This window comes from Salmo trutta, unplaced genomic scaffold, assembly GCF_901001165.1.
Source record: "Salmo trutta unplaced genomic scaffold, fSalTru1.1, whole genome shotgun sequence".
Lineage (NCBI taxonomy): Eukaryota > Metazoa > Chordata > Actinopteri > Salmoniformes > Salmonidae > Salmo > Salmo trutta.
The window spans coordinates 653083-675900 of record NW_021822362.1 but is presented as its reverse complement, the minus strand read 5'-3'; the positions used below and the strand labels follow the sequence as shown (position 1 = coordinate 675900).

At 42.2% G+C, this 22818-nt stretch overlaps 1 protein-coding gene across 3 annotated transcripts; it reads right to left on the bottom strand.

Annotated features, from left to right (window-relative positions):
- Nucleotides 1-1178: 1178 nt before the first annotated feature.
- LOC115181955 (CD209 antigen-like protein E) lies at nt 1179-22314 on the bottom strand. 3 transcript variants are annotated; one of them, XM_029743639.1, is made up of 6 exons: nt 22055-22314; nt 6917-7018; nt 6295-6642; nt 4474-4610; nt 4180-4289; nt 1179-1691 (listed from the first exon to the last, which is right to left on the bottom strand). In XM_029743639.1, the coding sequence occupies exons 1-6, from the start codon at nt 22200-22202 to the stop codon at nt 1559-1561; spliced, it is 978 nt and encodes a 325-aa protein (XP_029599499.1). In that variant the 5' UTR covers nt 22203-22314; the 3' UTR covers nt 1179-1558. The 3 variants fall into 3 exon arrangements, with proteins under 3 accessions (XP_029599499.1, XP_029599500.1, XP_029599502.1); XM_029743640.1 differs by lacking the exon at nt 22055-22314 and adding an exon at nt 10552-10897; XM_029743642.1 differs by lacking the exons at nt 6917-7018; nt 22055-22314 and adding an exon at nt 10552-10897.
- Between the last annotated feature and the right edge of the window lie 504 nt (nt 22315-22818).

Here is a 22818-nt window from a genome sequence, read left to right as displayed (position 1 = left end):
GAGAGAGAAGGACCAAGGCGCAGCGGAGTGTGGATACTCATATTTATTACTGCAAAAAACATGTAAGGTATCCACTTGAGAAAACAAAACAATAAACAAAACAATGGACGGTACTCACAATGTGACGGTGTGGCAGGCTCAACCAAACAAAGCAGTGCTCACAACAATTCCCCACAACCCCAAAGACAAACACACACACCTATATAGGACTTCCAATCAAAGGCAACTATACACACCTGCCTTCAATTGGAAGTCCCAATCATCCAACCAACATATACAAACACAAACCTGCCACGTCCTGACCCCAAAACAAAAACACTAGCTCCATCTGCTGGTCAGGACGTGACAACAGTAGAGAACAGTCCTTCTAGACTCCATGTTAGATCAACTATTATACAGTAGAGAACAGTCCTTCTAGACTCCATGTTAGATCAACTATTACACAGTAGAGAACAGTCCTTCTAGACTCCATGTTAGATCAGCTATTATACAGTAGAGAACAGTCCTTCTAGACTCCATGTTAGATCAACTATTATACAGTAGAGAACAGTCCTTCTAGACTCCATGTTAGATCAACTATTATACAGTAGAGAACAGTCCTTCTAGACTCCATGTTAGATCAACTACTATACAGTAGAGAACAGTCCTTCTAGACTCCATGTTAGATCAACTATTATACAGTAGAGAGAACAGTCCTTCTAGACTCCATGTTAGATCAGCTATTATACAGTAGAGAACAGTCCTTCTAGACTCCATGTTAGATCAGCTATTATACAGTAGAGTGTGACATTCTCTGTGTTTATCCACTCGTATGTATAGAATAATGCTGCTTTTCTAATAACCATCTTGGTTGGATTCATGCGAGTGACTGATTGACTGTTCATGGGAGGAATCCACACTATCACTGTACATGCAATTCCCTAGTACAGCCAGAACATTGCTCTGGGAACCCAAAAAGAGTATCTCAGTTTCAAGGTAAGAAGCCTGGTGTGGTATCAGTCAGTCTCATGCAGGAACCAACCATGCTTATATGACTTGTTTGTGTCGCAGTATAAAGGGTCTCAAATCAAATCAATCTTTATTTGTCACATGCTCCGAATATAAGAAGTGTAGACTTTACCGTGAAATGCTGACTTACAAGCCCTTAACAAACAGTGCAGGTCAAGAAGAGTTAAGAATTTTTTTTTGAAAGAAGACTAAACTAAAAACTAATAATAATGCAAATTAACATCACCTTTATATTGAGTCAGTGAACCTCTACAGCTGTGATAATTAAGATTGATTCATTTCCTTTGAATTTGAGTCCTTAGTGGTGAATTTCCACAACAACAGAGACAACAGTTATTCTGTTATAAATGCATTGTATTGTTATTGCATATGTTTTGTTATTTTTATTTTATTACAATGAATTATTACATTTGCATTGTTATATATTGTATGTACTTGACAAGGTAAATTGAATGAGCAGAAAATAGTTTATGATTGATAGTACTTCATAATCATCATAATCATCATAATCATAATCCTATTTAGCAGTTCAGAGTACCGAGGATGATTCCTATTTCTCACAGATCCATCTGTATTTATAGGAACAGTCATAGTCCCACCATTCTCCTTTGTCTGATGACCAGGAGTAGAAATACACACAGTTCTCAGCTCTTCCACCATTAGGCTCTCCACTGTTCCAATACCTGTAGGAGAAACAACACATAGAATCAGGCTGTCCACTGTTCCAATACCTGTAGAAGAAACAACACATAGAATCAGGCTGTCCACTGTTCCAATACCTGTAGAAGAAACAACACATAGAATCAGACTGTCCACTGTTCCAATACCTGTACAAGAAACAACACATAGAATCAGGCTGTCCACTGTTCCAATACCTGTAGGAGCAACAACACATAGAATCAGGCTCTCCACTGTTCCAATACCTGTAGGAGCAACAACACATAGAATCAGGCTGCCCACTGTTCCAATACCTGTACGATAAACAACACATAGAATCAGGCTGTCTACTGTTCCAATACCAGTAGGAGAAACAAAACACAGAATCAGGCTGTCCACTGTTCCAATACCTGTACGATAAACAACACATAGAATCAGGCTGTCTACTGTTCCAATACCAGTAGGAGAAACAAAACACAGAATCAGGCTGTCCACTGTTCCAATACCTGTAGTAGAAACAACACATAGAATCAGGCTGTCCACTGTTCCAATACCAGTAGAAGAAACAACACAGGTTCAGACTGTCCACTCTTCCATTACCTGTAGGAGAAACAACACATAGAATCAGACTGTCCACGGTTCCAATACCTGTAGAAGAAACAACACAGAATCAGGCTGTTATCACCGAAAATGTCATACTTGTCGTTGAATATGTCGTATGGGAGATAGAAGGACCAAGGCGCAGCGGGATTGTGGACACTCATGTTTATTACTGATAAAAACATGTAAGGTATCCACTTGAGAAAAAACAAAACAACAAACAATACTCACAACAGCAACAGTGTGGCAGGCTCAAACAAACGCAGTGCACACAACAATTCCCCACAACCCCAAAGACAAACACACACACCTATATAGGACTTCCAATCAAAGGCAACTATACACACCTGCCTTCAATTGGAAGTCCCAATCATCCACCCAACATTTAACAAACACAAACCCCCTGCCACATCCTGACCTAGACAAAGCAATACGCCCTCTGCTGGTCAGGACGTGACAGTACCCCCCCCCTCAAGGTGCAGACTCCAGGATGCACCTAAAAAGAAAAACACAAGAAAAACACAACAAAATCCCCAATACCCCAACAAAAACCAACAAACAATAACCCCTAAACCATAAGGGAGGGAAGGGAGTGTGGCTGCCGTCACCGACGGCACTGTGCTACACCCTCCCTCCCCAACCCACCTATCCTGGAGGTGGCTCCGGTTCTGGCCGTTCCAGGCAGTCGGGCCACTCTGGCAGTTCGGGGCAGTCGGGGCAGTCTGGCAACTCGGGACAGTCTGGGCAGTCTGGCAATTCGGGACAGTCTGGGCAGTCTGGCAACTCGGGACAGTCTGGGCAGTCTGGCCACTCAGGACAGTCTGGGCAGTCTGGCCACTCGGGACAGTTCAGGGCAGTCTGGCCACTCCGGCAGTTCAGGGCAGTCTGGCCACTCCGGCAGTTCAGCGCAGTCTGGCCACTCCGGCAGTTCAGCGCAGTCTGGCCACTCCGGCAGTTCAGCGCAGTCTGGCCACTCCGGCAGTTCAGCGCAGTCTGGCCACTCCGGCAGTTCAGCGCAGTCTGGCCACTCCGGCGACTGTTGACTGGCGGGCAGCTCCGACGACTGTTGACTGGCGGGCAGCTCCGACGACTGTTGACTGGCGGGCAGCTCCGACGACTGTTGACTGGCGGGCAGCTCCGACGACTGTTGACTGGCGGGCAGCTCTGACGACTGTTGACTGTCGGGCAGCTCTGGTGATGGTTGACTGGCGGGCAGCTCCGTCACACAGCCCTTGTGCCCCCCCCTAAAAAATTATTGGGGGTGCCTCTCGGTCTCCCAGTCCTTGCCAGCCTTCTTCCTCTGCTTGGTTCTGTGTTGGTGGGGAATTCTATCACCGAAAATGTCATACTTGTCGTTGAATATGTCGTATGGGAGATAGAAGGACCAAGGCGCAGCGGGATTGTGGACACTCATGTTTATTACTGATAAAAACATGTAAGGTATCCACTTGAGAAAAAACAAAACAACAAACAATACTCACAACAGCAACAGTGTGGCAGGCTCAAACAAACGCAGTGCACACAACAATTCCCCACAACCCCAAAGACAAACATACACACCTATATAGGACTTCCAATCAAATACACACCTGCCTTCAATTGGAAGTCCCAATCATCCACCCAACATTTAACAAACACAAACCCCCTGCCACATCCTGACCTAGACAAAGCAATACGCCCTCTGCTGGATAGGACGTGACAGCTGTCCACTGTTCCAATACCTGTAGGAGAAACAACACATAGAATCAGGCTGTCCACTGTTCCAATACTTGTAGAAGAAACAACACTTAGAATCAGACTGTCCACTGTTCCAATACCTGTAGAAGAAACAACACATATAATCAGGCTGTCCACTCTGAACCTACTTCTCCAGACAGTGATGTCATGGTGACACAGAATTCATGAACGTCTTACTTTGTGGTCAGTGGTGTGTCGTCCACCCATTTCCAGGTCCCCTCAGTAACAGAGTCAGTCAGACCAATCCAGACATAGCTCTTCCGTCCACATAACCAATTGACCAATGTCTGTAGTAGTGGGAGAGAGTCAACATTGTTAAAACATAACCATTACTGCTCTCTCTCTCTCTCTCTCTCTCTCTCTCTCTCTCTCTTTTCTCTCTACCTCACACACACACCTGATATATATGTTGAAGAGGGTGGGGCTTAAGGTGCATCCCTGTCTCTCTCTTTGTTTCTATCTCTCACACACCTGTTTCTCTTGGCTGTTGATAACCACCAGGTGTGCTTCTCTATTTCTGCAGTCCTGTCTGCTCTCCTCCCAGGATTTGGACTCAGTAGAGACGTAGTAACAACTGCTACCAAGCTTCTTCCATCCTTGAGGACACACTGTAAGTTGAGCATTTCTTGCTTTAGTCACTTTAATACAACATTGAATTAAGTATCAATCAAACACTCAAGGAAGACACTAACTAATGGACGGTTTGGAAGTCGTAGTTTTTTTCTCACATTTTTCATTTCATATAAGTTAACCTCTCTAGGGCAGGTGGCACCAAATCGTCCCACCTACGTAACAGCCAGTGGAATCCTGTGGCGCGATTTTCAAATACCTTAGAAATGCTATTACTTCAATTTCTCAAACATATGACTATTTTACAGCTATTTAAAGACAAGACTCTCGTTAATCTAACCACACTGTCCGATTTCAAAAAGGCTTTACAACGAAAGCAAAACATTAGATTATGTCAGCAGAGTACCCAGCCAGAAATAATCAGACACCCATTTTTCAAGCTAGCATATAATGTCACAAAAACCCAGAAGACAGCTAAATGCAGCACTAACCTTTGATGATCTTCATCAGATGACACACCTAGGACATTATGTTATACAATACATGCATATTTTGTTCAATCAAGTTCATATTTATATCTAAAACCAGCTTTTTACATTAGCATGTGACGTTCAGAACTGACATATCCCCTGCAAACTTCCGATGAAATTACTAACAATTTACTAAATTACTCACGATAAACGTTCACAAAAAGCATAACAATTTTTTAAAGAATTATAGATACAGAACTCCTCTATGCACTCGATATGTCCGATTTTAAAATAGCTTTTCGGTGAAAGCACATTTTGCAATATTCTAAGTAGAGAGCCCGGCATCACAGAGCTAGCTATTTACACACCCACCAAGTTTAGCACTCACCAAAATCAGATTTACTATTAGAAAAGTTTGATTACCTTTCCTGTTCTTCGTCAGAATGCACTCCCAGGACTTCTACTTCAATAACAAATGTAGGTTTGGTCCAAAATAATCCATAGTTACGTTCCAACATACGACGTTTTGTTCGTGCGTTCAAGACACTATCCCAATGGTAAATAAGGGTCACGCGCACGGCGCATTTCGTGACAAAATATTTCTAAATATTTCATTACCGTACTTCAAAGCATGTCAACCGCTGTTTAAAATCAATTTTTATGCCATTTTTCTCGTAAAAAAGCGATAATATTCCGACCGGGAATCTGCAATTAGGTAAACAGCCGAAAGAAAATACAGCACGGGTTCGACTCAGGCACGCGCCTAATTCCTTTGTCCTCTTATCGGCCACTTGGCAAAGGCGATTATGTGTTTCAGCCTGGGGCTGCCTCGTCATCGTTCAGCTTTTTCCCGGGCTCTGAGAGCCTATGGAAGCCTTAGGAAGTGTCACGTTACAGCTAAGATCCCCACTCTTCAATAAACAGAGACAAGAAGAACGACTCCTTGTCAGACAGGCCACTTCCTGCATGAAATCTTCTCAGGTTTTTGCCTGCCATATGAGTTCTGTTATACTCACAGACACCATTCAAACAGTTTTAGAAACTTTAGGGTGTTTTCTATCCAAAGCCAATAATTATATGCATATTCTAGTTACTGGGCAGGAGTAGTAACCAGATTAAATCGGGTACGTTTTTTATCCGGCCGTGTAAATACTGCCCCCTAGCCCTAACAGGTTAAATTCGTGTCTGTAAGTGACATGTGAACTGATACAGAGACTGTAAAACAGAACAGTCATGAGACTATTTGACTCACCTTTCTCAACTAAAGATTGTTTCAGATGTTCTGTCTCTTTCTGTAGCTGGTCTCTCTCTTTGGTCAGGGTGTTGTATCTGGTCTGTAGCTGGTCTCTCTCTTCGGTCAGGGTGTTGTAACTGGTCTGTAGCTGGTCTCTCTCTTTGGTCAGTGTGTTGTAGCTGGTCTGTAGCTGGTCTCTCTCTTTGATCAGAGTGTTGTCGATGGTCTGTTGCTGGTCTCTCTCTTTGGTCAGCGTGTTGTTGCTAGTCTGTAGCTGGTCTCTCTCTTCAGTCAGGTTGTTTCCGCTGATCTGTAACTGGTATCTCTCTTTGGTCAAGGTGTTGGAGCTGGTCAATTGGTTTCTCTCTGTGAAATAATACGATCAATGAACAAGGTAACAGTGGAAAAGTTAATCAGACATTACCAAGGTTGGGGTCAGTTGCATTTCAATTCCAGTCAATTCAGGAAGTACACTGGAATTCTAATTGAATTCCAATTATCTTCAATGCTTTTCAAATCATGAAAATGTGGAATTTAAATTTGTCTTACTTTCTGAATTGAATTGACTGGAATGTAAATGAACCCTGGTCGTTACACCACTGATGATGAAGAATGTTTGAGTGAGAACATATCAACTCACGGTAGAGTAACAGGCCTATGATCCCAGCCAGTAGGAGAACACACAGCAGCCCCAGACACACTGCAGCAGCTCCAGAGTATCTCTTCCACCACTGCCAAAACACTGAAGCACAAATTATTACCATAAGAACTTGCTCTTTATCAGCGTTGTATTGCCGTCTGCTTTTGTGTCCATTTGCTCTTTGAATCACTGAGGGAAATACACAAGCTTGACAAGGGACAGAACACCAGAACTGAGTTCCAGCACCTCACATTTTATGCTGCTTGAGTTCCAGAACCTCTTACAGAATATTGGCTTAAACATATTGCAGAGTTCAGGCACCCAAAATGAGTACTGGAACGTATTTTAATCCACATTTTATTTGTCACATGCTTCGTAAACATATGCTTGTCACACCGGAATCTGTTTCACCTGTCTTTGTGCTTGTCTCCACCCCCCTCTAGAAGTCACCTATCTTCCTCGTTATCCCCAGTGTATTTATACCTGCGTTCTCTGTTTGTCTTTGCCAGTTCGTTTCATTCGTAAACCCCACCAGCGTTTTTACACTTGCTCCTGTCCGTTTCTAGTTCCTCTTTTCTAGATTTCCCGGGTTTTTACCATTCTGCCTGCCCTGACCCTGAGGCTGCCTGTCATTTCTGTACCTTGTCACACCACCCTGGATTATTGACCTCTGCCTGCCCTGACCCCGAGACTGCCTGCCGTTCTGTACCTTTTGGACTCTGATCTGGATTACTGACCTCTGCCTGTCCTTGACCTGTCGTTTTGCCTGCCCCCTGTTCTAGTAATAAACTTTTGTTACTTCAACATTGTTTGCATCTGGATCTTCCCTGAAACGTGATATGCTAATAGTGAAATGCTGACTTACGGATCCTTTTCCAACAATGCAGAGTTAAAGATACAACATTTCAAATAGTGATACAAGGAATAAATACACAGTGAATTACAAAGAGGAATAAGAAGTCAAAATTGCTTGTTGTGGCAGACAGCAGGGAAGGGTGAGGGGAGTGGTGATTGAAGGGAGATATCTTGCAGCCCGCTGGCTCTACCCCCGAGCCTTATATGGACTTCCTGCCCCAACGAGGCAAGTCTGTGGATCGTTACGCCAGGGAGTGTTTGTGGATAAAAGAGGAAGTGGGCTGCACAAACGGAGGAAGGACTGTGAGGGAAACGTGTGTTATGGAGAGTGTGAGCAAAGAGAGAATTATCTGTGTGATTACCTCCACTGTGTACCGAACCGGTTTGGCTGAGGACCTGAGTTTTAGGATTACACCAGGAGCACGGAACGGACAACGAGAACGGATTGTGGATTGTGAACTGGTTGCGGAATTCCCCCCTTTTCCCACAGTGTTCAAATCTCCCTAATGAATTCCCCATTTGTATTCTAGTTGTGCTTCGTGTTCATGTTTGGGTATTGAACGTGGTGACGTGGAAACCACACCCCTATGGATGAAACATTGAATTAGGCATTTTTGCTATTAGCCAAAAGAAATGCATTGAATAATATTTTCACTACATGGAACAACAGATAGTCATTTCCGCTATTAGCCAATAGAAACACATTGAATAACAGATTCACTACATGGAACAACAGAAATTCCCCCAAAATATCTAATGGAAGTTCTGAAGTGTCTAAGAAATGTAATAGAGAAGATCAGGAAACATTTTATTTATATTTTTTACATGTATTTATCCCCTTATTTTAGGCACTAAATTATCTCCATATATACGTCCATAAATGTTTTAAACTGGTACTGGGGACCTTCAGAGTCTTGTGAGGCTTGTGGACGTCCTAAATGGAGAACCCCATCCCGTTTGTGAGAGTCTCATCTTTCAATAGAGTGGTTATAATAGTTTGTAGGCCAAACCGTTCAGATGCTACATACGATTTTGTGAGAAGATCCGATTTTCAGCATGTCTCATGGTCTGACAAACACCCCTCTAGCTCTGCCACCTTCCACCACAGATGCGGAAGGGCGGATGCAGTGGATTGAGATGTGGCCCATGCAACAAGCAGATATCTCTTTCTAAAACTGACGGATGTTGATGGCGATTTTTGTATTATGTTAATTCAATTTCCACGCAACCATTGTAGGGTTGGTGTTAGGGTTGGGGTTAGGGTTAGGCTAAGCATTAACATTATATTTTAAATGACTACCTCATCTCTGTACCCCACACATACAATTATCTGTAAGATCCATCAGTCAAGCAGTGAATTTCAAACACATATTCTAACAAGCAAAGACCAGCGTGGTTTTCCAACGTCTCGCAAAGAAAGGCACCTATTGGTAAAAACTAAACATAAACACCCAGTCACTACAAAGATACAGGGGTCCTATTGGTAAAAACTAAACATAAACACCCAGTCACTACAAAGATACAGGGCACCTATTGGTAAAAACTAAACATAAACACCCAGTCACTACAAAGATACAGGGGTCCTATTGGTAAAAACTAAACATAAACACCCAGTCACTACAAAGATACAGGGGTCCTATTGGTAGAAACTAAACATAAACACCCAGTCACTACAAAGATACAGGGGTCCTATTGGTAAAAACTAAACATAAACACCCAGTCACTACAAAGATACAGGGGTCCTATTGGTAGAAACTAAACATAAACACCCAGTCACTACAAAGATACAGGGGTCCTATTGGTAAAAACTAAACATAAACACCCAGTCACTACAAAGATACAGGGGTCCTATTGGTAAAAACTAAACATAAACACCCAGTCACTACAAAGATACAGGGGTCCTATTGGTAAAAACTAAACATAAACACCCAGTCACTACAAAGATACAGGGGTCCTATTGGTAGAAACTAAACATAAACACCCAGTCACTACAAAGATACAGGGGTCCTATTGGTAAAAACTAAACATAAACACCCAGTCACTACAAAGATACAGGGGTCCTATTGGTAAAAACTAAACATAAACACCCAGTCACTACAAAGATACAGGGGTCCTATTGGTAAAAACTAAACATAAACACCCAGTCACTACAAAGATACAGGGGTCCTATTGGTAAAAACTAAACATAAACACCCAGTCACTACAAAGATACAGGGGTCCTTTCTAACTCATTTACCAGAAAGGAATGAAACATTTCACAATGAGGCCAATGCTGATTTTTATGGGGGTGCCACTAATCGTTAAGGACTGGGGAGTTTTTCAGGATAACAAATTACCAGAATGGAGCTAAGAAGAGGCAAAATCCTAGAGGAAAACCTGCTTCAGTTTGCTTTCCACCAAACACTGAGAGGTGAATTTTCACCTTTCAGCAGGAAAATAACCTAAAACTAAAGGCCAAATACACATTGGAGTTGCTTACCAAGTAGACAATGAATGTTTCTGATTGGCCTAGATTCAGTTGTCTTAAGTCTGATTGTAAGACTTGAAAATGGTTGTCTAGCAACGATCAACAATCAATTTGAAAGAAGAATTGGCAAATATTGTACAGTCCAGGTGTACAAAGCTCTTAGAGACTTACCCATAGACTCACAGCTGTGTGTGTGTGTGTGTGTGTGTGTGTGTGTGTGTGTGTGTGTGTGTGTGTGTGTGTGTGTGTGTGTGTGTGTGTGTGTGTGTGTGTGTGTGTGTGTGTTGAGCACTATACCAGGATAAACTGTTACCTGAATGTTGATCACCAGTTAAATCCTTCTTGCGGGGCATGATGGGTCTTTTGTTGATGGGTATATGATCATCAATATTCATGGTCTCATCTGTTTTTTTCCCTTTAAATCCATCGCTGTTTTCATAGATTTCCTCTGACATCTTTACACAACTGTGCTCAAATGAAGTAACTTCTACTGCTGTAACTTCTACTGTTGTAACTTCAACTGTTGTAACTTCTACTGCTGTAACTTCTACTGTTGTAACTTCTACTGTTGTAACTTCTACTGCTGTAACTTCTACTGCTGTAAAGTCTGCTGTTATCTCAGTTGTAGGTTTGTGTCTGTTCTCTGCACAGCTGGAGCCTCTGTGTGACTCAGTCTAATGTAAGAGACAGTTTTAACTGTCAACCTCATTAAAGGGGAAACTGTCTAACCAATAGTATGACACTAACCACCACCATGTGACCACAGACTTATTTTCTGAGAACCATGTTTGTTTACCACAGTGAAGATTAGTTTGTATATTTAGTTTATATTAGTTTAGTTTACCACAGTGTAGATTAGTTTGTATATTTAGTTTATATTAATTTAGGTTACCACAGTGTAGATTAGTTTGTATATTTAGTTTATATTAGTTTAGTTTACCACAGTGTAAATACATTTTAACATGTGATTAAAGCATTGAAGTGACAATATATTTACGTGTTGTGGCAAAAACTAAAACATGCACCCCTTGGGATTCCCAGGACTGAGTTTAGGAAATGCTGCATTAAGTCTTGCCCTCTGTGGTCGGCCATCAATGACCATGTAGAGTTTTATCATTCTATGCTGTGTCCTGTGTGACATGGACACCAGAGATAATAGTTATTCAGAGATGTCTCTGTCTTTCTCAGAGAGGGCCTGAGGTCTATATTTACTGTGTCCTGTGTGACATGGACACCAGAGAGAAGAGTTATTCAGAGATGTTTACTCACACCTCTTCTCTTCCGGGGAGGGAGGGGGGTCTAAAAGACTAAGGTCACAAATATTTTATCTGTCTCTCTCCATCTCTCTCCTTCCATATCTGCCTAGCTGTGTCTCTGTCTGTCTCCCCACACAGCAGAGAAGTTTATCCTAAAGTTTCATACTGCTACATAGTGATAGCTGCAGGACATAAACAGCAGAGAAGTTAGGTCTAACTCTTCATACTGCTACATAGTGATAGCTGCAGGACATAAACAGCAGAGAAGTTAGGTCTAACTCTTCATACTGCTACATAGTGATAGCTGCAGGACATAAACAGCAGAGAAGTTAGGTCTAACTCTTCATACTGCTACATAGTGATAGCTGCAGGACATAAACAGCAGAGAAGTTAGGTCTAACTCTTCATACTGCTACATAGTGATAGCTGCAGGACATAAACAGCAGAGAAGTTAGGTCTAACTCTTCATACTGCTACATAGTGATAGCTGCAGGACATAAACAGCAGAGAAGTCTAAAGTCTAATACTCTTAGTAATTTAAACCATTTATTTTTCAGAGAGAGACAACGTTTACTCTCACTTCTTCTCCTTTCCTCTTTCTCATTCTCTATCTACATCAAAACAAGTGGACAGACAGTAACTGCGCTGCACACTACTCTACCAACTCTCTGTTTATCAGAGGACAGTATGGTGTCACTAAGCACAGAAGTGTGAATGGGTGTAACAACAGCTGTGTGAGAGTCAGCGTGTCACGTGCTTCTTACTGGAAAAAAGGCAAATGACTTACTGTAACTTGCATGTTGATCATTTGCATAAGACCTGGCTCGGATTAGAGCACTTCACTTCTCAAGGGCTGTGTCTGAGGAGTCCTGTGTGTAATTCCTCCCTTCCTTCACCAGTAATGAGGGGTGTGTCTGAGGAGTCCTGTGTGTAATTCCTACCTTCCTTCACCAGTAATAAGGGGTGTGTCTGAGGAGTCCTGTGTGTAATTCCTTCCTTCCTTCACCAGTAATAAGGGGTGTGTCTGGGGAGTCCTGTGTGTAATTCCTCCCTTCCTTCACCAGTAATAAGGGGTGTGTCTGAGGAGTCCTGTGTGTAATTCCTTCCTTCCTTCACCAGTAATAAGGGGTGTGTCTGAGGAGTCCTGTGTGTAATTCCTCCTTTCCTTCACCAGTAATAAGGGGTGTGTCTGAGGAGTCCTGTGTGTAAATCCTCCCTTCCTTCACCAGTAATAAGGGGTGTGTCTGAGGAGTCCTGTGTGTAATTCCTCCCTTCCTTCACCAGTAATAAGGGGTGTGTCTGAGGAGTCCTGTGTGTAATTCCTCCCTTCCTTCACCAGTAATAAGGGGTGTGTCTGAGGAGTCCTGTGTGTAATTCCTCCCTTCCTTCACCAGTAATAAGGGGTGTGTCTGAGGAGTCCTGTGTGTAATTCCTTCCTTCCTTCACAGACATGAAGGGAACATTTCGGCATTTGCCGTATGGTTAGTGAGAAAGTCTATATTGCAAATGTACGGTCCCTTACTAGATGTCCGCGAACGTTTGTTAACCTCTATGGGACCGGCGGGACGAATTCGTCCCACCTACGTAACAGCCAGTTGAATCCTGTGGCGCGATTTTTAAAACGTTTGAAATACTATTACTTCAATTTCTCAAACATATGACTATTTTACAGCTATTTAAAGACAAGACTCTCGTTAATCTAACCACACTGTCCGATTTCAAAAAGGCTTTACAATGAAAGCAAAATATTAGATTATGTCAGCAGAGTACCCAGACAGAAATAATCATACACCCATTTTTCCAGCTAGCATATAATGTCACATAAACCAAAACCACAGCTAAATGCAGCACTAACCTTTGATGATCTTCATCAGATGACACTCCTAGGACATTATGTTATACAATACATGCATGTTTTGTTCAATCAAGTTCATATTTATATCAAAAAACAGCTTTTTACATTAGTATGTGACGTTCAGAACTAGCATTCCCACCGAACACTTCCGATGAATTTCCTAAATTACTCACGATAAACGTTCACAAAAAACATAACAATTATTTTAAGAATTATAGATACAGAACTCCTCTATGCACTCGATATGTCCGATTTTAAAATAGCTTTTCGGTGAAAGCACATTTTGCAATATTCTGAGTAGATAGCCCGGCCATCACAGGCTAGCTATTTTGACACCCACCAAGTTTGCACTCACCAAACTCAGATTTACTATAAGAAAAATTGGATTACCTTTGCTGTTCTTCGTCAGAATGCACTCCCAGGACTTCTACTTCAACAACAAATGTTGGTTTGGTTCCAAATAATCCATAGTTATATCCAAATAGCGGCATTTTGTTTGTGCGTTCAAGACACTATCCGAAGGGTAACGAAGGGTGACGCGCGGACGCGTATCGTGACAAAAAAATTCTAAATATTCCATTTTTCTCGTAAAATAGTGATAATATTCCGACCGGGAGTCGTTGTTTTCGTTCAAAGACTGAACATGTAAAATGGACTCTTCACGTGCACGCGCACACCTGTCTCATTGTTCTCAGATCGACAACTATCCAAATGCGCTACTGTTTTTCAGCCATGGACTGCACAGTCATCATTCAACGTTCTGGCGCCTTCTGAGAGCCAATGGGAGCCTTAGAAAGTGTCACATTACAGCAGAGATCCTCTGTTTTTAATAAAGAGAATAAAGAAGGCCAATAAATGGTCAGAGAGGGCACTTCCTGTTTGGAATCTTCTCAGGTTTTGGCCTGCCATATGAGTTCTGTTATACTCACAGACACCATTCAAACAGTTTTAGAAACTTTAGGGTGTTGTCTATCCAAATCAAACAATGATATGCATATTCTAGTTTCTGAGCAGGAGTTATAAACAGATTAAATCGGGTACGTTTTTTATCCGGCTGTGAAAATACTGGACATTTCATTTGGACACTTCTAATGGCATTTGGCAATAAAAAGGAAAAAAAAGTCACTTTTGACTTCCTATGAAATCATATTGCAAATGGACAAAACATATGCCTTATGTACAAGCAAAAACAACCAAAGAAATTATGGGTGGTAAGTTTTCAAACTTTTACTGTTGGGTGTTGACTTGTGTTACATTTGCAATATGAAAATCCACGGTGGAGCGCGCTCGCCATCTATAGGATTTTGGGGGGTGACACTTGGCATTTGCCATATGAAATGTGCAATATGATTTGGATGAATGTGGACCAAATTGGGTGGTATTGGCATTAGGGTGTATGATTCGTGCGGAGCCAATATTTTCCCATTCATTTTTGTCCATTTCATGGGGGTCTTCCCTTACCAGTGATAAGGGGTGTGTCTGAGGAGTCCTGTGTGTAATTCCCCTGTTTCTTCACCAGTAATAAGGGGTGTGTCTGAGGAGTCCTGTGTGTAATTCCCCTGTTTCTTCACCAGTAATAAGGGGTGTGTCTGGGGAGTCCTGTATGTAATTCCTCCCTTCCTTCACCAGTAATGAGGGGTGTGTCTGAGGAGTCCTGTGTGTAATTCCTCCCTTCCTTCACCAGTAATAAGGGGTGTGTCTGGGGAGTCCTGTATGTAATTCTTCCCTTCCTTCACCAGTAATGAGGGGTGTGTCTGAGGAGTCCTGTGTGTAATTCATCCCTTCCTTCACCAGTAATAAGGGGTGTGTCTGGGGAGTCCTGTGTGTAATTCCTCCCTTCCTTTACCAGTAATAAGGGGTGTGTCTGGGGAGTCCTGTATGTAATTCCTCCCTTCCTTCACCAGTAATGAGGGGTGTGTCTGGGGGGGATATAGGTGTCACATATGAGGACTTTTTTTCTGTTGAGACCATTTCTTTTTGAATTTCTAGCCAGATGTAAAATGTTCCTGTTTTGACTAATAATAGATTGGGTTAGGTCTAATCTATACCAAGTTAGCATACCCCCTGAGTCTCTTCCTTGTTTCACACCTGGTAGTTTGGTGGATGGGACTACCAGCTGTCTGTAACCTAGAGGGCAACCAGTGGGTTTGTCTCCTTTATGCCATGTTTCTTGTGGGATGACAATGTCTGTATTTCCAATTTATTTAATGAAGTCTGGGTTCCTGCTCTTTAGGCCAAAGGCCTGTTGAGGTCCTTGCCGCAGAGGCGGGGTGGCATGGGGTGGCATGGGGTGGACAGGAAGGGCACAGGTCTAATATGGGGGGGCTATATAGAGTGTGGCCAGGGTTTGCTTGGGGTGGTCTTAGCTTGTTGGGGTGTGGCTGGTGATGCTCTGGTCTGGGTGTAGGTCCTCTTGGCGTGGGTTCTATCGGTGCAGGTCCTTCAGGAGGGAGTTTTGCATGTCTGGGAGGGTGTCACGCTGCTGCCAACATACTGCCAACATACTGACTCAACTCCACCCACTTTAATAATGGTAAAATTGATGTAATTAAATGTATCACTAGCCACTTTAAACAAGGCCACTTTATATAATGTTCTCATACCCTGCATTGCTCATCTCGTATGTATATACTGTATTCTATACCATCTATTGCATCTTACCTATGCCGTTCGGCCATCACTCATTTATATATTTTTAAGTACATATTTGTATTCACTTGTGTGTATAAGGTAGTTGTTGTGAAATTGTTAGGTTATATTACTTGTTAGATGTTACTGCATGGTCGGAACTAGAAGCACAAGCATTTCGCTACACTTGCATTAACACCTGCTAACCATGTGTATGTGACCAATACATTTGATTTGATTTTGTCCGATGCTCTGTTGCTCCTGTGTGACGTGCTGGGGCTACGGTTACGGTTGAGGTTGACGTCCTTCAGGGTCCTGGCAAACGTTGGGATTGCTGCCTTGTAGAGGTGGACCTGGTTGCAAAGGCTGTTCAATTCCAGGGTGGAGTGGTGGGCCAGGAAGACATTAGGTTTTGAGGAAGAGTCTCGCGAAATGCTTGCATTCACACGTTGTAAGGTAGCAGGGTGAAAGTATTTTCATGCAAGCAGGGTGGCGATAACTACTTGTGTGTTGGGGAAAGTAGAAGAAGATTTTTTAATCACTCATTTGAATGCTGTTGCCACCCTTTCCTGCTGGGCCCTGAGGTCGTTTGTGTCCGTGTGAATTATGATGTGGCTGGGGGACCCTAGTTTGTCCTCTGACAACAGCTCCAGGGCATGCCTAGTGTTTGGGAAAAATATTTTACTGGAACGGACCAATAATGAATGGAATTCAGAGATTTTGGTGTGAATTCAGGTTTTACTGTACAATTTTATTGTACAATTTAAAAATATATATATTGTAAGAATGCACTCATATATATATATACACATGTTGTTATTGTATCAGGTATATTGAATTTTTTTAAGGAAAGAAAATTACATGTGCCTCATTTGCATAAATACATCTGGTGTATTTGCATATATCGACAACTACTATGATTATTATTATTTGACCATGCTGGTCATTTACGAACATTTTAACATCTTGACCATGTTCTGTTATAATATCCACCCGGCACAGCCAGAAGAGGACTGGCCACCCCTCATAGCCTGGTTCCTCTCTAGGTTTCTTCCTAGGTTTTTGGCCTTTCTCAGGAGTTTTTCCTAGGGAGTTTTTCCCACCCACCGTGCTTCTTTCACATGCATTGCTTGCTGTTTGGGGTTTTAGGCTGGATTTCTGTACAGCACTTTGAGATTTCAGCTGATGTACGAAGGGCTATATAAATAAATTTGATTTGATTTGATTTATGATACATTAACATAAAGGTTGGACCAGGGCTCCAACCATCAAACACTTGCTCTGTCTACCCTATTTACAGTCACCTGTGTTGTTTCATTAATTACTGTGTTGTCATGTTCTCTTGCATAACAATTATGTCAGTGAGGGGTTTTGTTTATCTGGCCCCGGTTACTCCGGTAAGAAGAGTTTGAACCGGGGGAAAAGTGACTCGTTTTGGAGGCGGGCTGCCACCCTGGTGTGAGCCAGGCGTTCTGCTCTTGCCGACTGCGAAGTTGACTCAAAACGAAAGTGACGTAGATATGCAAGTGGAGTAATGAGTAGGATTCTGTGTTTTCACATGCAAATTAAGTGACTGCTTTTGATATAAAGGCTTTAACTACCTTCCCAATGAAATCTAGTTTGAAAATTAAAACACTTATTTAATGGAAAAGAGATGTATGTTTCTTGAAGATGCCTTGTTGACAACATGAGCGATGGGCGCAGATACTGTTTGATTTGAGATAAAGCGCTCCTACCTCCCCACTGTCGCCAGATGATGTGACGGCCCATTGTCCAGTTCAACCCGGGCCAGCGTAATTAGAACTTCCTCAATAGCAGGATATCCTCAGATTACAAATCAACAAGCCTGGCTCTAGATTACACCTATCAAAACATACAGTACATTGTTTTCGAGATGAGACGTAATTTCACTATAATCTGAGTGTTCATTGCCAGAAGTTGCTTTCATTTCAGGTCAACTAGTTTGTAAACACTTTGGTCATATTAAATTATACCTTTTTTTAACTCCCCCCAAAAAATGAACACTGATCAAAATAAAGTTATCTTTCTTCTCTTTCTCATGATGAAAGTGTCGAGACGGTGCGTTAAATCCCAGACTAAAATGTAGCCTTTGACAAGTCATTACAAGCATTTTCATGGTCGTAACGTTAACGTGAAAAAAACGACAGGCACCAGCAAGAAAGAGTCTCGTTACTAAAATGAAATCGATCAATCCAGAGTAGTGGCGACCAGTCATTCAGGGCCTCACCAGATTAGCAAAAAAAAATGTTTTATAATAATTGATAAAAAATGTTTTGCATGTTATTTTGCCGTTAGTTGTCACATAGTTTTCAAACAATGTAAATATATACATATATTGAGTTAACAAAGCCGCATACAAACATGGTCTCTTTGTTGAGTAAGGCAGCTCCAAAATGTTGGTGTTTCAGACCAGCTCAGTGCTTTCTGTGGTGGAGGGGCAGCCAGCGGAAAATACAGAGCGTATCCAATGGTAATCTCTGTAGTTGCGCCGTGATTGGCTCAGTGTTCTGTCACTCATGGGGATACTATGAATCTACAGGGAGAGATACACAGTTCAAGCCCTCTTGGGTTCTGCCATAGATTTACATTAGAAGTGCCCGTACAAGAAGGCTCAAGGTCTTTGGCCACAGATAAAATGAGGTCAAATCACGTTATATCTACCGTAGCTGTGATTGGACTGATCATGTTACTTATAAAATCTTAGCTAGCAAGCAACACAAGCAGTCATCATCATGAATCACATCGACAATCTACTGGCAAATCCTTTTCAATCCTTGTCATATGTAGATAGATTATAGATATAAGGTATTGGTGCTCATCACCATTGGACATAAACATTACACAACAAGTCAGGAAAATCACAAATTCAACAATCAGTGGCTAACTGCAAGCGTTGCAAAACAATCAATATTTTGCTTCTCCTTCCTGCTATTCGGTGGAGAGAGTGTTTGGTCCAACTCTGGGTTTAAGGAATTAAAACATCTGTCTGAAATGATCTCTTTTCCAAGCTTTAAAATATAAACATTCACTTGCGACAACACGGGCAAGAAAAGGTTGACTATTATTATTAATATGTTAATCCAGCATGACTTCTGCAGCATTCAAAATCAATCAATCAATCAAATGTATTTATAAAGCCCTTTTTACATCAGCCGATGTCACAAAGTGCTATACAGAAACCCAGCCTAAAACCCCAAACAGCCAGCAATGCAGATGTAGAAGCACTGTGGCTAGGAAAAACTCCCAAGAAAGGCTGGAACCTAGGAAAAAACCTAGAGAGGAACCAGGCTATGAGGGGTGGCCAGTCCTCTTCTGGCTGTGCCGGGTGGAGATTATAACAGTACATGGCCAAGATGGTCAAACATTCATAGATGACCAGCAGGGTCAAATCATAATAATCACAGTGATTGTAGAACTGGAAACTCTGAGTTGGGAAATCTTAGACTTCAGCTCAAGATTTGGTCCTGCCGTACATACCTACACGTACGCTACGGTCACAAGACGCAGGCCTCCTAATTGTCCCTAGAATTTCTAAGCAAACGGCTGGAGGTAGGGCTTTCTCCTATAGAGCTCCATTTTTATGGAATGGTCTGCCTACCCATGTGAGAGACGCAGACTCAGTCTCAACCTTTAAGTCTTTACTGAAGACTTATCTCTTCAGTAGGTCCTATGATTAAGTATAGTCTGGCCCAGGAGTGTGAAGGTGAACGGAAAGGCTGGAGCAACGAACCGCCCTTGCTGTCTCTGCCTTGTCGGTTCCCCTCTTCCCACTGGGATTCTCTGCCTCTAACCCTTTTACAGGGGCTGAGTCACTGACTTACTGGTGTTCTTCCATGCCGTCCATGGGAGGGGTGCGTCACTTGAGTAGGTTGAGCCACTGACGTGGTCTTCCTGTCTGGGTTGGCGCCCCCCCCCCCCCTTGGGTTGTGCCGTGGCGGACATCTTTGTGGGCTATACTCGGCCTTGTCTTCGGACGGTAAGTTGGTGGTTGTAGATATCCCTCTAGTGGTGTGGGGGCTGTGCTTTGGCAAAGTGGGTGGGGTTATATCCTGCCTGTTTGGCCCTGTCCGGGGGTATCATCGGATGGGGCCACAGTGTCTTCTGATCCCTCCTGTCTCAGCCTCCAGTATTTATGCTGCAGTAGTTTATGTGTCGGGGGGCTAGGGTCAGTCTGTTACATCTGGAGTATTCTCTTGTCTTATCCGGTGTCCTGTGTGAATGTAAATATGCTCTCTCTAATTCTCTCTTCTCTCTTTCTTTCTTTCTCTCGGAGGACCTGAGCCCTAGGACCATGCCTCAGGACTACCTGGCATGATGACTCCTTGCTGTCCCCAGTCCACCTGGCCATGCTGCTGCTCCAGTTTCAACTGTTCTGCCTGCGGCTCCGGAACCCTGACCTGTTTCACCGGACGTGCTTGTTGCACCCTCGACAATTACTATGATTATTATTATTTGACCATGCTGGTCATTTACGAACATTTTAACATCTTGACCATGTTCTGTTATAATATCCACCCGGCACAGCCAGAAGAGGACTGGCCACCCCTCATAGCCTGGTTCCTCTCTAGGTTTCTTCCTAGGTTTTTGGCCTTTCTCAGGAGTTTTTCCTAGGGAGTTTTTCCCAGCCACCGTGCTTCTTTCACATGCATTGCTTGCTGTTTGGGGTTTTAGGCTGGGTTTCTGTACAGCACTTTGAGATTTCAGCTGATGTACGAAGGGCTATATAAATAAATTTGATTTGATTTGATTTGAAACACACTGAATAACAGATTCACTACACGGAACAACAAAAACATCAAAAGGAAGTTTGTTCTGAAGTGTCTGTCCTAAATCTGAGAGATACAAGAAAGATCAGGAAACATTTTACTTATATTTTTTACATGTATTTATCCCCTTATTTTAGGAACTAAACTATCTCCATATATACGTCCATAAATGTTTTAAACTGGTACTGGGGACCTTCAGAGTCTTGTGAGGCTTGTAGACGTCCTAAATGGAGAACCCCATCACATTTGTGAGAGTCTCATCTTTCAATAGAGTGGTTATAATAGTTTGTAGGTCATAATAGTTTATAGGTTATAATAGTTTGTAGGCCAAACCGTTCGGACGCTACGTAAGATTTTGAGAGAAGACCGATTTTTAGGATGTCTCATGGTCTGACAAACATCGCTCCTGCTCTGCCACATTTCACCACAGATACGGAAGGGTGATATCTGAGGATGGATCAACATTGTAGTTACTCCACAATACTAACCTACTTGACAGAGTGAAAAGAAGGAAGCTTGTACAGAATAAAAAATATTCCAAAACATGCATCCTGTTTGCAACAAGGCACTAAAGTAATACTGCAAAAAAATGTGGCAAAGCAATTCACTTTTTGTCCTGAATACAGGGGGGCAATCCAACACAACACATTACTGAGTACCTCTCAATATTTTCAATCATAGTGGTGGCTGCATCATGTTATCGGTATGCTTGTAATTGTTAAGGACTGGGGAGTTTTTCAGGATAAAAAAATTCTAGAACGGAGCTAAGCACAAGAAAAATCCTAGAAGAAAACTTGGTTCAGTCTGCTTTCCACCAGACAACCAACAACACAAGGACAAATCTACACTGGAGTTTGCAAAGTTACAGTTGTGATCTAAATCTTCTTGCAAATCTCTGATAAGACTTCAAAATGGTTGCCAAGCAATGATCAACAACCAATTTGACAGAGCTTGAAGAATTTTGAAAAGAATAATGGGCAAATATTGTACAATCCAGGTGTACAAAGCTCTTAGAGACTCACCCAGAGACTCACAGCTGTAATCGCTGCCAAAAGGGATTCTAACATGTATTGACTCAGGGGTGTGAATATTAATTTAAATGAGAAATGTCTGTATTTATATATATGTGTGTGTGTGTGTGTGTGTGTGTGTGTGTGTGTGTGTGTGTGTGTGTGTGTGTGTGTGTGTGTGTGTGTGTGTGTGTGTGTGTGCGTCTGTGTGTGTGTGTGTGTGTGTGTGCGTCTGTGTGTGTGTGTCAGTGTCTAGCACTACACCAGGATAAACTGTTACCTGAATGTTGATCACCAACTCCATCCTTCTTGCAGGGCATGATGGGTCTTTCGTTGTTGTATATTTGATCATTAATATCCATGGTCTCTATTTTATTTATTTTTTTGCCTCTAAATCCATCGCTGTTTTCATAGATTTCCTCTGACATCTTTACACACGTGTGTTAAAATGCAGTAACTTCTACTGTTGTAACTTCTACTGCTGTAACTTCTACTGCTGTAACTTCTACTGTTGTAACTTCTACTGCTGTAACTTCTACTGCTGTAACTTCTACTGCTGTAACTTCTACTGCTGTAACTTCTACTGCTGTAACTTCTACTGTTGTAACTTCTACTGCTGTAACATCTACTGCTGTAACTTCTACTACTGTAACTTCTACTGTTGTAACTTCTACTGCTGTAACTTCTACTGCTGTAACTTCTACTGCTGTAACTTCTACTGTTGTAACTTCTACTGTTGTAACTTCTACTGCTGTAACTTCTGCTGTTGTAACTTCTACTGCTGTAAAGTCTGCTGTTATCTCAGTTGTGGGTTTCTGTCTGTTCTCTGCACAGCTGGAGTCTCTGTGTGACTCAGTCTAATGTAAGAGACAGTTTTAACTGTCAACCTCATTAAAGGGGAAACTGTCTAACCAATAGTATGACACTAACCACCACCATGTGACTCCAGACTTATTTTCTGAAAACCATGTTTGTTTACCACAGTGAAGATTAGTTTGTATATTTAGTTTATATTAGTTTAGTTTACCACAGTGTAGATTAGTT

Bases quoted from the DNA above. Each gene is read 5' to 3' on its own strand.
- LOC115181955 (XM_029743639.1), bottom strand. From the start codon at position 22,202: ATGTCAGAGGAAATCTATGAAAACAGCGATGGATTTAGAGGCAAAAAA. The intron at 6,643-6,916 runs GTGAGTTGATAT...ATTATTTCACAG, and splicing joins CATAGGCCTGTTACTCTACC to AGAGAAACCAATTGACCAGC. The intron at 1,692-4,179 runs GTAAGACGTTCA...TTTCTCCTACAG, and splicing joins GACACACCACTGACCACAAA to GTATTGGAACAGTGGAGAGC.